General features: G+C 48.9%; 1 protein-coding gene across 9 annotated transcripts in view; it reads right to left on the minus strand.

Annotated features, from left to right (window-relative positions):
• TCOF1 (treacle ribosome biogenesis factor 1) overlaps positions 1 to 10,349 on the minus strand; it is a 41,798-nt gene extending 31,449 nt beyond the window's left edge. For all 9 annotated transcript variants that reach the window (XR_004056438.1, XR_004056436.1, XR_004056437.1 and 6 more), the window contains exons 1-4: positions 10,141 to 10,349; positions 6,678 to 6,733; positions 3,587 to 3,726; positions 304 to 377 (exon numbers count right to left, since the gene is read on the minus strand). Coding sequence is in view for 6 of the 9 variants with exons in the window: in XM_010373636.1 (XP_010371938.1) it covers positions 304 to 377; positions 3,587 to 3,726; positions 6,678 to 6,733; positions 10,141 to 10,248 (378 nt within the window). In the remaining 3 variants the exon portion in view is untranslated. The remainder of the gene's footprint in view (positions 1 to 303; positions 378 to 3,586; positions 3,727 to 6,677; positions 6,734 to 10,140) is intronic.
• Positions 10,350 to 16,016: the final 5,667 nt, after the last annotated feature.

Here is a 16,016-nt window from a genome sequence, read left to right on the forward strand (position 1 = left end):
TAACAGGTATTAGTCAAGATCTGTTGAGTGAACAGGTGAATGCAGGGATTAATGAGGAAAGAAATCACCTATCTCAGGTGTAGAATGTGCCCAGTGGCCCATTGCAGCAGGCATCATCCTCATCTTATAGAAAAGTAAACTGAGGCCCAGAGAGGTGAAGGGAGTAAGATCCCACAACTGGTGACACAGGTTCAGCTCTGAATCCAGGTGGGGCAATTACAACCCTATCCTTCTCTGACACAGGAGACTGTCCCCTACCAGGTAAATCCCATAAGCAACAGCTTGGAAAGCAGTCCCACTCACCTTGGCTTTTTCTTTCAGGCTTGATGGTAAGTCCGCCCCCAGGACTGAGGAGTTGGTAGATGCTAGTCTTGGGGCTGCAAGAAACAAATATCTGCTAAAGGAGCCAGATGAGCTTTTCTCATCTATGAATGGCAAACAGGTTTCATCTCACCTAACACTTCTATTGGTATTGGCTGCCTGGTGCTGGCATGAGGATCTGAGGCTGAGCCCAGACTTGCGGGAATGAGCTCTGTGATACATCAGCCAGGTCCACCAGGAGCAAGAGAGAAGAGGATGTATGTGTCTGCATCCCTGATGGATTCCCAACTCCCCTGCAGCATGAGGCGTTGAGGCCCTTGGAGGGAAAAGGACTGGCCCACGTTCTCGCTGCCTACTGGGCACTTCACACTGCAATGGGCAATGGGCACCATTCACACAGACCACCACACTGTAGCCCTAAAAGCTGCTCGGCAAAAAGCGGCAGTGGTCAGGCAGGCAGCCAGCCAGCCCCAGGTCCATAGAGAAAGTTGCCTGGAATTCAAATGGCTTCTTAGTGGACAGGTAGCTGAACCATGCCACCTGAGTCCCATTAGATATAGATATTCACTGATTCTCAGTGCTTTTTTATTAATTAATTAATTAATTTTTTGAGACAGAGTATCGCTCTGTCGCTCAGACTAGAGAGCAGTGGCATGATCTCAACTCACTACAAGCTCTGCCTCCCGGGTTCACACCATTCTCCTGCCTCAGCCTCCCGAGTAGCTGGGACTACAGGCGCCTGCCACCATGCCCGACTAATTTTTTGTATTTTTAGAGAGACGGGGTTTCACCATGTTAGCCAGGATGGTCTCGATCTCCTGACCTTGTGATCTGCCCACCTTGGCCTCTCAAAGTGCTAGGATTACGGGTGTGAGCCACTGCGCCCAGCTTCTCAGTGCTTTTATACCAGGGTATTGTCTCCTTAAATCTTAGATTTCCATTGTTAAGGAGAATGTTGCTGAGATGAATGGCATGATCTAATTCTTTTCCTGGCACTTCATCTCTCTCTTTCTGTAATTATGGAAAATTTTAAGTAGGAAGTAGGAAGAACCAGGCAGCTCCAACCATTAGCAACTTGTGACCAATCTTCTCATCTCATCTAATACCTCATTCACCCTTCCCCATCAAGCAGTACTTTGAAGAAAATACCAGATATCCTATCATGTTGCCCACAAATACTTCAGCATGATTCTCTCTCAATGAGGACCCTTTTAAAAATTTTTTTGAGACAGGGTCTTGCTCTGCTGCCCAGGCTGGAGTACGGTGGCACATTCATAGCTCACTGCAACCTCCAATGCCTGGGCTCACGTGATCCTCCTACCTCAGCCTCCCGAGTAGCTGGGACTATCAGTGCATGCCAGCATGCCCAGCTAATTTTCTTATTTTTCGCAGAGATGGGGTCTCACTATGTTGCTCAGGATGCCAAAGAGGACTCCTTCCTTTTTTTTTTTTTTTTGAAACAGTCTTGCTTTGTTGCCCAGGCTGGAGTGCAGTGGCATGGTCATGGCTCACTGCAGCCTTGACCTTCTGGGCTCAAGTAATCCTCCCACCTCAGGCCTCCCAGGCAGCTGAAACTATAGGCACATGCCACCATGCCCGGCTAAATTTTAAATTTTTTGTAGAGACAGGGTTTTGCCATGTTGCCCAGGCTGGTCTGCAACTCCTGGGCTCAAGTGATCCTTCTACCTCGACCTCCCAAAGTGCTAGGATTACCAGTATAAGCCACCATGCCCAACCCAATGAAGACTTTTTAAAAAATAAAATTACATACTTGGGAGGCTGAGGCAGGAGGATCACTTGAGGTTAGGCGTTCCAGTCTAGGCAACATGGCAAGACCTCATCTCAAAAAAAGCCCCAAACAAAAAAATAAAATGTAATTACACTTACATTATCATAGCTTATAAAATTGATTAATACCAAATAGTCAATCAGTATGAAATTTTACCATTTGTGTTTCAAATAGCATGCAGGTCTACACATATGCATGTATGAATACATGTTTGAATGACTATAGAGGCAAAGGAGGAAGTTTTAAAGGCTGCTTACCAGGAGATGCACTTAGGAATGATGGGGAACAGGGTAGGAGAACAAGAAATCTTTAATTTTTCTTCTATTCATTCTTCTGCAATTCAAAGTGAACTCGTTTTGCATTTATAATGTAAAATTAAGCGATATATAATCTATATCCAGGGCACAGTGGCTCATGCCTGTAATCCAGCCCTTTGGGAGGCCAAGGTGGGCGGATCACCTGAGGTCAGGAGTTTGAGACTAGTCTGGCTAACATCGTGAAACCGTCTCTACTGAAAAAAAAAAAAAAACCCACAAAATTAGCTGGGAGTAGTGGTGCACGCCTGTAGTCCCAGCTACTCGGGAGGCTGAGGCAGGAGAATCACTTGAACCCAGGGGGTGGGGGTTGCTCTGAGCTGACATCATGCAATTGTATTCCAGCCTGGGTGACAAGAGTGAAATGCCATCTCAAAAAAAATAATAATAAAAGATATATCCAGTATGATCTCAAACACTTTAAATTCCAGCTACTTAAGAGGTTAAGGCAGGAGGACTGCTTGAGCTCAGGAGTTCAAGACCAGCCTGGGCAACATGGCGAGACCTCGTCTTGAAAAATAAAAAGTAAGTATTAAGAGATTTGTCTCATATGTAAGCAAAAGAAGATAATATGATGCACAGGAGACACAGGAATTCCTCTGTAGAGTTATGGCTGCTGTTGGGGAAAGTACAAGGAGCCCTGGGACCTTAGGGGAAGAAGGGGCTATAAAAGCTTTGACTGAGTTACTCCTGCAAACGGTGTAAAACCAGTACCTAGTACAGCCTTCCAGTGCTAATGGGTACAATTCTAAAAACATGAAGGTCAGCAATTCCTGAAGCATCCCACAGGTCACACAGAAAATGTGTCCGCTAGGTGCCTTCTGAAATCCCTCCAGCAGTACTTCTGAACATGTGTCTTCTTTCCAGCTAGTAAGAATCACCTAGGAGCCTGTAACAGGGCAGCTCCTGGGCCCCGTACACCAAACGAGACTGGAAGGATCCATCTGGTTGTTTTGGTTTGGCCTTGCATCCCCAGAGCCTGGAGATACAATGCCTGGCACAGAGGAAGGGCTCAAATACCGCCAAAGACAGGTGGTGCCCTCCCAATTTTCTCCCCAGGGTCCTTTAGGTCTTCCAGTGGTAAGAGAAGAAGCTGGAGGTAGACTCTACCCTAGAACAATCAATATTCCATAGCCTGTTCCCAAAGCTGCAAGGCTCTTACTGGCTTTGGCGGTTTCGGCTTCTGCTTCCTCCTCCTCTTCCGAGCTTTCTGAGGTGCTAATGGGGTCTGACACACGGGTCTTCTTAGCTTGCAGTGCCGCATCTTCCTCTGCCTTCCGCTTCCGACCAAGCTCTGAGGTTCTGCAGGACAAGGGTGACTATCTATACCAACTGGGTGACAGAACAACTCCACAAGATTTGACTAGACCTTCCCACATCCTTCCAGCTCTTCAAGGCAATGTGCATAGAATCTAAACAGTGGTGAAAACACAGTATAGATACAATTTTGTATTCTGCATTTTTACTCACTTCATAAAGTGCTTTTACAATTCTTGATTAGTCTTTAAAATAATCAGGAATGCTGGATAATGTTATATAATAGCTGCAGCAGCTACCAGTCTTTAAGTGATAGGGGCCGACCCACACAGGCACCTCACAGAACCGCCCAGGCTCTTCCTCCTGCAGAACGTGCTGTGTGGACTGTGCTTTCTTGGAAGACTCTGCCCAGGTCCTTGTCCTTCACGTCTCAACTTTCATGTTGCCTCCCCAGAGAGGCCCTCGATGATTGCGCCCCTCCCCCAAGGCATGCTCTGCCCTGTGATCCTGTTTCATTTTCTTCAGAGCTTTTCTCTATCTTCCGTTATTTTACTTACTTCCTAGACTCCTCCACTACACAGAAAGGCCCAGGGAAGGGGGCAGCTGGCAGCTCACTACAGTATCCTCAGTGCCTCGCACATGTCTCAAAAACTTAACAGCTAAGTGACTTGCTCACGGCAAAGTGAGTCTGGGGCATGGGTAGGATAAGCACCTAGGTGGCTGGGCCCCTGGACTTTCAAGTCTCACGCCCGTTGACCCCTATCCCAGGGAGTCACTGTCCAGGCCTCAGGTTTCCCAGCCACGATGGACTCTGTTCTATTATGGTTTGCGAAGTGACACTCGGGTCTCTTGTTCCCACGAAAACCACTTGTCAGGATTCTCCTTTAAAAACAGGTTTCATTTTTACATGTATCAATTTATTCTGCCTCTTTTCCCCCAACAAAAATGCTGAGCAGAGATTTCTCTCTGGTTTGTTCAAGAATATTGCCTGGGTTGTTGTAGTTATATCAAGAATATTGCCTGGGTTGTTGTAGGTGCTCAATAAATACTGGGGGGGGGGGGGGGGTGCGGTGTAGGAATTGGGGAGCTTCCAACCAGTAGTTTTAGCACTTTATATGGACCACTGTGTCTAACCCTCACAATGCAATGAGATAATTGCCATCATTATTTTCATTTTATAGGTGAAGACACAGACTCAGGGAGGCCAAGAAATCCACTCAAGGTCATACACACAGCTAGTTGCTGGGTTTGAACTCTGCAGGGAATTGCTAGGCTACGCTGCCTTTGGTGGGTTTGAGGTCCTTGTCCCACACTCAGCACCCCTCACCCATAGAAGGGGCCAGTGGCAGGGAAAAGTGTGCAGAGCAGCTCACTGAAGCAGTTTTCTGGGGGAAGGAAGTACTACGAATAACACCCACACATCTGGGCAAGTCAGGGTGAGGAAGTGTGGGCTGTAACCTGTACTCTAAGCTCTCCTTAGCAGCAGAGGACAGCCAAGAACTGAGGGCTGGCAGGGTTTTCAATGATCTTAGCTCTCCACCAGAGGCTGTAATCCCTTCCACACCATTTCTGCTTTTGTTTACACACCTCTAATGACAGGGAGCTCACCACTTCCACCGTAGCCTACCTCATTTTTAGATAGCTCTGATGTCGTTATACTCAGAAGCTGAAACCTGTCTTCCTGAAGCAGGTATATTTGGGGCCCGCTTCTGTCTCCAGGGCCTGAGAACGCACTATTCTTGGTCCTCAAAGATGTGCAGTGGTCCCTCACACCCCTCTCCTGCCTCCTTTCCATCCAAGGCAATTCAGTACTCTCTACCATGCCTCATGGGATGTGTCTGCACATCCTTCACTCCCTTAGTCAGCTGTGGTCGGGCCAGTGCATGAAGATGACACAATTACTCTCTCCATTTTCTAACCATTCCTCTGTTGGTACATCCTTGGATGATTCCCCCTTCCTTAAAGAGTACTTAAATTTTATATGTTTAAAAGGCATCTCACACTCAACATGTCATTGAAGTCTTTCCCCTCCAAACTGGGTTCCCTTCAAGCTCTATGCATGGGCATACAAGCCAGACGTGGAGTCAATCAGATACTTCCTCTTCCACCCATCCACAGGCCCTGGTTTCATCCCTAGGATTCTTGGGAATCCACTGTGTATCCCGTTCTCCCTGTGTCAAGCCCCATCAGCTCTTGCCTGGATGATGGTGTCCATGGCCCGACCAGTCTCACCATGATGCAGAGTGATCTCCTCACTTTTTCACCCTACCATGGCCCCACTGCTCTTGGATAAAGACAAAATTCCTCACCACGGATAAGCAGCCCACGCGTGGCTATCCATGCGATAACCTAGCCCCATCTGTACTGTCCACCAGCCACAGGACTTAGCATGAGCAATTTCCACTGGCAGGTATGTTCCACCTGCTGCTCTCTACCTACTGCATAGTTCACTCCTCCAATTCCTGCAGTTCTCAAGTCAAAGATCACCTCAGGGAAGCTTCCCCTGGACCCTCAAATGAAGCCAGGCTTACCCATTTATGTGGCTGTGACAACAGCTTCCTCTCTTTTGTAATCCTTACTACCACTGTAATTTAACATTCATTTGCTTCATTCTTTGACTCATGCCTACCTCCTTGGCTATGATGTCAGCTGCTGGAAAGAAGGAACCATGTCTGTCTCACTCGTGACAATATTTGCATACTAAGAATAGGACTTGGCTTTCAGGAGGTGCTCAATAAACATTTGTTGGTCAACTGAATAACAGGCTGGTGAGAAGCTCTTGTTCTTAAGAGATCACAGCTCTCAATGTGCCCTCCCACTACCAGATATCCACACAGAAATACCCATCCATGTGATGTGAGCTGTCTTTCTGGAGGCAATAGTGGTGCCCAGAGTGGGCTACGGGGACAGATCTTAGACCAGACAGGTATCCCAGCTTATTCCAAGCTGAGTTGCTCGAGGTGTCCCTACTCCATCCTGTTGGCCCCACCACTTACTGTTGCCAGTGTGTATAGATGTCCAGAAGGGTTACGGGTTGAGCCAGGAAACACTTCTGTAGAGAGGTAAAGAGAAAGCCACAATTAACCCCCAGCACAGTAAGGATCCTCCTTGGGCCCAACTCTCCCCAAACTCATGACTTGCACAGACAGGTGGTTCAGAAGAGGGTCTTTTTGGCTGGGCACGGTGGCTCATACCTGTAATCTCAGCACTTTGGGAGGCTGAGGCAGGAAGATCACTTGAGCCCAGGAATTCAAGACTAGTCTGGGCAACATAGTGAGACTGTCTCTACAAAAAAATTTAAAAATTAGCTGAGAATGGTGGCATGCACTGGTGGTCCCACCTACTCAGAAGGCTGAGGTGGGAGGATCACTTGAGCCCAGGATATCGAGGCCGCGGTGAGCCATGCTCGCGCCACTGTACTTCAGCCTGGGCAACAGAGCAAGACCCTTTCTTTAAAAAAAGGGTGATGGGCCCTAAGACGTTATCTATGCTTTCCCCATTCTCTCTGAACCCGACATGCTCTGGGAAGTATGTCTGCTTGGCCCTGCCATTTCTGTCCAAAACCTTCCAGAGATAAGATGGACAACTAATCCCAGCTAAAACCTTTTAAGACAACATGGTGAGAGGCCCTTTTGAAAGGCCAGAGTTGGAATGTTCCAAGCTAGCATCTATCCAGCTCCCAGTCTCTCTGGCACTATCCATGCCTAGAGGCTATGAGACAGGTTTTTTCCCACCTTTGACCTTTAAAAAAGCTTTCAAAGACCTGGCCAGCCAATCTTCCCCAAGCTCGAACCACAGCCCAGACACCGGAGGCATCCAGGTGGCATAACCACAGTCCACTAGTCTGCAGGGAAAGGACTGGGCCCAAATGGTACCGGTACCTTGGTGGAAGCAGACAGAACCAGGTGGAATCCAGGCCTTTGGAGCAGAGGCCAGAGGGCCCACCACTGTCTCTGTAAATGTCAAGAAGCCAGGATATCAAGCACTCCAATGAGGCTAAGCAATGTGGGGCATGGGTGGACTGAACTAATCTCGTCACCTCTTCAAACTTCAGGTTTCTTCTTCTTAACATGGGGCAACAGCGATACCCACCTTGCAGGCTGCTATCTGGTTTGAACAAGACCATCTGTCAGTGCCCAGCAGTGAGCCGGTAACACTAAGACTTCAAAGTCAGTTTCCCTCTGCTCCAGCTCAGGCAAAGTGTCCTCCTTGCCGTCCTCAAATGTGTCAAGCCACCCTGCCTCTAACAGGGCCTTGCTATTCTTGTTGTCTGGAATGTTCTCTCCCCCGTTAACTACATAGCTCACTCTCTCATTTCCTTCAGGTCTCTGCCCAAATGACACCTTCTCAATGAGACTTCCCTGACTGCCCTACTTATAACTGAACTCGGACATCCCTTATCCCCCTTGCCTGCCTTATTTTACAGTAAGCACCAACCATCACTGGATACACTATATCACTAACTTATTAAACTTTTTCTATTTGTCACCTGTCTGCTCCTACTAGAATGTGTGCTCCACGAGGGCAGGATATTTTTGCTCCAATGAAGATGGGTACTATCTCCTGCTCCCCTTATCTGTGAAGTACTATAACTGCAGTAGGAAGAGCAAGTGAGGTTCAGAGAGTGGGAAAAGCATAGATAACGTCTTAGGGCCCATCACCCTTTAGTCCCTCCAGGAGGTTCTAAGAGCAAGCATTAGGAACAGAGCCTACACCATAGGCCAAAGGGATCTGACTACTCAGGATACCCTCTCACCAGCTCAAAGCTCTCCATTGGTTTACCACTGCTTTTCCAAGGAAGATCAAATTGCCCACCAGATCACTCCAGCCAGCCCCTGCCTCCATCTCCCCAGGGGCATCTGGCCGTTGTACTCCACACTTCAGCCACTATGGACAAATTTTTTCTTTTTCTTTTCAGACGGAGTCTTACTTTGTCGCCCAGGATGACGTGCAGTGGCTCAACCTCAGCTCACTGCAACCTCTGCCTTCTGGGTTCAAGTGATTCTCCTGCCTCAGCCTCCCGAGTAACTGGGACTACGGGTGCACGCCACCATATCTGGCTAATTTTTGCATTTTTAGTAGAGACAGGGTTTCACCACGTTGGTCAGGCTGGTTTTGAACGCCTGGCCTCAAGTGATCTGCCTGCCTCGGCCTCCCAAAGTGCTGGGATTACAGGCGTGAGCTACGGCACCTGGCCTGCTATGGACTTAAAAAAAAATTTTTTTTGAGACAGTGTCTTGCTCTGTTGCCCAGGCTGGAGTGTGGTGGCATGATCATGGCTCATACTGTATCCTCAAACTCCTGGGCTCAAGAGAGTGAACTTTCTTGAGGCCAGTGTGTACACAAGTTCCCTCCTACCAGAAGGCATTTACACCTCAGCTATTCCTGACCAGGGCAATCTGCCATCCGTCTCTTTTTTTTTTTTTTTGAGATGGAGTCTGGCTTTATCACCCAGGCTGGAGTGCAGTGGCATAGTCTTGGCTCATTGCAACCTCTGCCTCCGGGTTTCAAGCAATTCTAGAGCCTCAGTCACATGAGTAGCCAGGATTACAGGCGTGTGCCACCACGCCCGGCTAATTTTTGTATTTTTTTAGTAGAGACGGGGTTTCACCATGTTGGCCAGGCTGGTCTCGAACTCCTGACCTCAAGTGATCCACCCACCTCAGCCTCCCTAAGTGCTGGGATTACAGGCGTGAGCTACTGTGCCCGGCCCATCCCTCTCATTCTTAACACTTATTGTAGTGCTAAGCATATAGTTACTTTTGTGATTCTTTGATTTGTCTACCTTACTAGAGTGTAAGCTCCAGGAGGGCTGGGACACGGTGCTCACCATCACTTCGTACTGCTCGTTTATCCATTTCACACGGTTTTTGGTGCCCTTGAACCAGACACCATTCGAACACCAGGAAGCGCCCCGAGTACCGGATTAATCAACCAAGTAAGAAATGACTGTACCACGAGTTCGACTCCCAAAGCTGTCCGTCTCAGTACAGGCAATCGCTAAAGGCCTGAGTTCCAGTTCAACTAAGGGGCTGTGGGGTCCCTTCTCCAGGCGCTCCCCCGAGGGGCTGGTTGCAATCCACTCCCGAGACTCGCAGCAACCTCCTCGTCCCAGGGGGGCCGCGCTGCGCCTAGCCACGTGGCGGGAGACTTAGGAAACTTAAAACACCCGCTACCAGGAAGGGGGTGGAGGTAAGGGACGCGGGAATTACAAAGTTCGGCCCCTGCGAGCACACTTTCTGGCCCAACCCACTGCACAGATGAGGCAAGTGAGGCCCAGGGGAACTGAAGTCGCAGTGGGGAGGCAGAGATTGCGGCTCCTCTGGTACCCCTGGCCCGCGCCGTCGAGCACTGCGGGACCCGACTCCTAGCGCCCGCCGGGTCGCCTGGGGACGCGGCGCGGGCCTCTGATCTCCACATCTTGCACGCGGCCCTCGCACACGGCCCACGAACGCTTACCTGGCCGCTCTGCTCCTTCACTTCCCGCGCCGCACGCACATAGCCAGCCCGCAGCAGATGGTGGTAGATCAGGGGAAGTAGCTCCCGCCGCTTCCTGGCCTCGGCCATGCCCGCGACCCCCGGCCGGCCGGCTACCTGCACGCCCCGCCTCAGTCCCCGCCTGCCACTTCCCTGGCGCCCTAAGACCTCGCGCGCCCCACTTCCGGCTCCTCTTTGGCTCTGGCCGCGCGGCGCGCCGGGAAACGTAGTCTCCTCTCCAGGAGTGACCGGCCCCGCCCCTCAAAGCGAAAGGGGCGGAGACTCGTGGGCAACAAGACCGCCCATTGGCGCTGAGCAGGCGGGGCTAGACAGGGACCCGCCCCCGGGCCCGGCCGTGACAGGGATGACTCTTTTAATCCTTCTGGCTGGCTCCTTGAAGAGATTTGTCTTCCTTGTTAATTCTCTGATGGCTGGGTCTGCGTTTTACTCGTCTCTGAACTCCCTAATCTGGATCTTTCTCTAGATCCGAACTTCGTACTGCCATTACCTGCTCGTTTATCCATTTCACACGGTTTTTGGTGCCCATGAACCAGACACGAGTTGTCAGGTTATTCATTCATTCATTCGCTAATTAAACAAATCTGTAGTAAGCACTGTAACTTGGGCTAGCACCGGGCTGGGCTAGGGGGATTCAGAAGATGCATAATACATGGCGGTTGCCCTCAAAGCTCACAGAGACGACTGTCCGTAACCAAGCAACTATAGTTCAATATCTAGTGTGCATTGTCAGCGACAGATGCGGCCTATGGGCGCCCCAAGGAGGGGCACCAAACCCCAAAGAGATATCTAAGCTGAGGCATAAAGACACCTGAAATTGCTGGGTGCAAAGGAGAGGACTGGCAGAGGGCACTGCATGAGTCTAGGCATGAGAAAACACCGTGCTATTGCCTGGGAACCCTAAACCCAGAACTCCCAGTCTGCGCTGCTGGGCTGTCGAGGTGGGGTGGGGTGGGGTGGGGAAAAGGGAACAAATGAGGGCCCATGAGGATGAAGAAGTAGACAAGGTCTGCCATACCCCCACCCCGAACGGAGTTTGGACTTTGCTCTGAGGGCATTAGATAGTCTCTGACTGGCTTTTCAAAGGAGGTTGACCTTGTTTTGTGTTTTTAAAAGATTGCTAAAACCAAAGCACATACTATTAATACTAAATGTGAGGCTGTTGTAGTTGTTGAGGGAAGGTTGGCAGGGAAAAGGTACGGTAGGCTGGAGAATGCTAGAGTCAGCTGTTCTTAACTTAATGGACCCATTGAGAATCTGATGGCAGCATGTTTCTTACCAGTGCAGGAGTCCCTAACCCTAGGAGGTCCAAGTGTGTGCTTATGTTTGTCTTGAACTTGAGTGGAAAATGTTATGTGTCTGTACACATTCAACATTTCCCATTTTCTTGAGCAAATATTTATTAAGCACCTACCACTGGGGATGGAATAGTCTCTACTCCTATAGAGCTTACAGTCTAATGGAGGAGACTAATAGTCATACAATACAGTGTTACAAACAGCAGGTAAGTGCCAGAAGGAAAAAGATAGTGTTTTCTTATGTAATAATACAGTGTTTAAAAGCTGCACTGGAGTCACACTGCCTGGGTTCAAACTCTGGCTTTGCCTCATTAGGTGACTTTGGGCAAGTTACATAACTTCACTGTGACTCAGTTTCTTTATCTGTACAATGGAGATAATTATAATTTCTACCTCATTGGGTTGTCATAAGGAGTAAATGAATTCTCAGCAGAAATGCTTGGAGGAGCTCTGAACAATAGCGCTCTGTGTGTGCGTGTGTGCTATTATTATGAAAGCATATAACAGGAAGGAGGGATCTATTTTTTTCTTGGGAGTTAGGGAAGGATTCCCTGAGAAATTGATGGTCATGAGGAAACCAGAACTATGTGTAAGGGAGAGTCGGGGAGAAGAAACCTGAGCAGAGGGAAGAAACTGTGCAAAGGGCCTAGGGCAGAAGGTACAGCTGAGAGAATAGACAAGAAAAGGCCTTGGTAGCATGGTCCAGAGGGAGAGCAGGGTGACTGGGGAGTGTAGAAGGTGGGCAGAGGGCAGACTCCATGTGAAGGACTGGGCACATCAGGTTTTTTTTCTCCATCCTAAGAGCCATTGGAAGCCACTGACGGTGTAAGCCCAAGAGGTACAGGATGAAATCCGAATTTTACTGTGACCTGTGTGCCTGCCCAGTGGAGAGTGGAGTGCGTCTGGTGGGTATGAGTAGATGTGGGAAGACAAGCCAGGGTTAGGAGTGCAGGCACGCATCCAGGGAGAAGATAGTATGTGTGTCGGGGGCGGGGGAGGGGGTGAAGTGGCGGGGGAGGGAGTGGGGGGTGGGGCGGGGGGCTGCTGGTGGCAGTGGAGTTGGAGAGCAGTGGAAGGTTCCCAGAGTTAATCAGGAACTAAAGTTGTCACAGAGGTGTGTTGGAATGTGAGGGGAAGGAAGAGGCAATGTCAGAATGGACCTTGAGGTTTCTGTGCAAACAAGTAGGCAGTATCTTTCACTGAGATAGAAAAAACTGGAAGAGGACTGAGATGGGGGTGGTTTGATTGAGGAGAGGAGGATGTGGACAGAGAGGTGAAAGTATATATTCTACATTAGACATCTTGAGCTTGAAATGCCTTACAGTCACCATGTGCAGATGTTGAGAAGGTTCTTGGAAACCTGGGTTTGGACGTGGCGTGGAGGTCTGGGCTAGAGATGAAGATGAGAAGTTGTGGATAGAGAGATGATAATTGCGGCTGTGGATGAGGAGAAGCTTGCCCAGGGCGAAGAATGTGGAGAGAGAAGAGAGATGGCCCAGGACGAAGGTTTGAGGTACATCTACAGATTAGGGCTGTGTACACAAGGATCTCCTGCAAAGGCTTATCAGGAGTGGCTGGACAGGCTGGAGAAAGCCCAGGAGAGTGGGCTTATGGAAGGAGGCCAAGGGAGACATTTTAGGAAGCTGTGAAGACTTGATGGAGGGAAATGCTCTGAGAGGTCAGATATGAGGAGGGTGCAGCCCTGGGCTTTGGTTTATGGACAGGCGTGGAGATTGTTGGGGCCTTAGGGAGGGCTATTTATGTGTGGCATGATGGAGGGGGTCAGATGGCAGTGGTCTGATGAGTGCAGGAGGGATGAGGGAGGCAGTGGGTCTTTCGAGATGATTTTGTGTAAAAAGAACGAGAAAGATAAAGTGATAGGTCCAATATGTATGTTAGGGGAGGTGTGTTTTAAAGTAGAAGAAACCTGAAATTTGTTTAAAAGTGAATGGCAGATCCAGGAGAGAGAGGTTAATCAAGAGTGTAAGGAATAGGGGAGATAATCAGTGAGTAAAGTTCTCTCAAGCATGTGCGAGGGGCTGGGATCAGGCATGTGGGTGGGGGGGTTGGTCTTGGGGAGGAGGAGGGATGAGTTCTGCAGAACCCAAAAGCAGGAACAAAGAGAGGATGGGTGCAGATGTAGATGTAGGTTTGTAGTGGGATGTTAAGGGAGATTTCGTTTTGAGCTTCTATTTTTTCTGCAAAGTGGGAGGCAAGGTCTTCTGCTGAGAGTGAAGAAGAGGTGGTGAGGAGTTTGAAAGAAGGAGAATGATCATTCAGAGTGTTGAGAAGCAACTTGCCCACAAAATCCCCAATTGCCTGACAGTCTTGGCTCCCCAGTTGAGGTTGGTGGTCCTTAGTGTATGTGTGTCTCGTCCTGTCCTGCTGAGTGAAATCCTCCATCAGGGCTCACCTACCCAGCTGCAGGCTGGGAGGATGTATGTACACAGTGGGATTTATCCAGGCCTAGGGCTTTGCCAGATGGGTAGGGAAAAAACGGCACAGGGGTCTAAAGTGTTGGCAAAGAGATGCTAAAATTCTGGGTCCTGGAATCTAGGCTGGGTAGTGAGGGAAGCAAGGCAGATGGGGTGTTTGCAGGGAGAGAGTGAAACCCTTCATGGGCCAGGCCTTATGAGGTTGGGAGCCCTGATATCAGAGAGGGCTGGGAGCTGAAACTGGTAGTGACACCCAGGTTTCCACTTGGGTGGCTGGATAGGTGATGAATATACATGATGAGCATACAAACCATTGTAAGATCTAATATTTTTTTCCACCAACACCTCCAGGAACTAGTTTTCATTTCCTTGAGGGCATCAAGGCCCCACTTGAGAATGCATGCCTTAGTAGAATGTAAACTCCCTGAAGGCAGACTTACCTTTGCCTTGTTCGTTGCATTATTTCCAACATTTTGCACAGTGCCTGCACACAGCAGGCACTTAATAAGTATTGGCAAGGGCAGGAATGGTTACAGACCTCTCCTGAAGAAGAAGGGAGGGCTGGGCAGGCAAGGAGCTCACTGAGTCTAGGCCTGGAGGCAGCAATGTGGAAGGCTGTGGAAGGCAGTGGGGAAGGAACTGGACTGTGCATCCTTGGCTGACCCTGGAAGAAATGCAGAGCTGGAATTAAATTAAAGAACGAAAAAAAAACCGCACCAGGATGGTCTAATACCTTCTGTCTGGCAACAGGTTGTTTGTTTTCGTTTTGCTCCTAATAAAATTCATTGTCGGCACTTATGCTTTGTCCTCGGCTCCTGGGAGGCTGCCTCTTCTGTGGACAATTTCTTTATTTCCCTCATTTTCCAAATCATACTCTTCACTGAATTGCCTCAGGGCCCAAGCACAAAATTAGAACATTACACTGATAAAATATAACATGGCAACAATTAAGACAGCAGCAAACAAAACAGTGCATTAAAAAAAAAAAAAAAAAAAAAAAAAAAAAAAAAAAGCCTCAAAGCATTTCTCTACCAGTAAGAGAAAATGCCTTTGTTAGTGGTAGAAGCCAGATGCTCCCAGACCACTGCACTGCGAGTGCCTCTCGGGGAAGCAACATGCTTTAGTCACCTTGGATTCCCATGCAGGGCACGGCGAGGTCACTCAGGAAATGAATGAAGGAAGAATGAACAACAGAAGAGAAGGAAGCTCAACAGATGGGACACTCTACCTGCCTCTCCCAGCAGGAATGGCTCTGACACAGAGGTGGGAGGTAGCAGGGATACAGGGAAAGGCTACTGGGCCTCTCCCTTGTGTTACTGTCAGGAGTCAGGCCCTTTTCACCTGGATCAGCTGTGTGACGTTGGGCCAGTCTCTTGCCCTCTCTGGTCCTCAGCATTACCTTCTGTTAAATGAAGCTGTTGAACAAAGACCCTTCCAGTAGTGGAACTCTCAAGAGAAGGGCTCATCTGGGAAGGGTGTCCTTCCCCTTGGCTCCCTTCATCCATTGTAACAACAGATTTTCCCTGGACCAAGTCATTTTGGCCAGGAGATTTCCCAAGGCTTCCTTCTCTTTCCTGGGATGACAATTTGTCTCTTTCTTTAATCTCACACGAGCTTTTAAAGGTTTACAAGTTGTTACTGAAGTAACAAGTTAAACAATTTAGAGATATATTTAGATAAAGTCAATCATTTTTCCCTCCCTCTTAGCCATTCCCAGCCCACTTCTCCACACTCCAGCTTCTTCCTTTCCCAGTCAGAAAGGAGCCTGGTATTCGATCCCTTCACATCTTTTCTCTGCCCAGACAAACACAGACATCCTTCATATGGTTTAGTCCCCCTTCTCCTTTTCCTTTTTCATTTCTCTTTACTTCTTTTTTCTTTTTCTTTTCTTTTCTTTTTGTTTTGAAATGGAGTCTCGCTCTATTGCCCAGGCTGGAGTGCAATGACATGATCTCAGCTCACTGCAACCTCTGCCTTCTGGGTTCAAACGATTCTCCTGCGCTCAGCCTCCCGAGCAGCTGGGACTACAGGCATGCACCACCGCGCCCAGCTAATTTTTGTATTTTTAGTAGAGACGGGTTTCACCATGTTAGCCAGGCTGGTCTTA

The sequence above is a fragment of the Rhinopithecus roxellana genome, chromosome 3 (assembly GCF_007565055.1).
Source record: "Rhinopithecus roxellana isolate Shanxi Qingling chromosome 3, ASM756505v1, whole genome shotgun sequence".
Classification (NCBI taxonomy): domain Eukaryota; kingdom Metazoa; phylum Chordata; class Mammalia; order Primates; family Cercopithecidae; genus Rhinopithecus; species Rhinopithecus roxellana.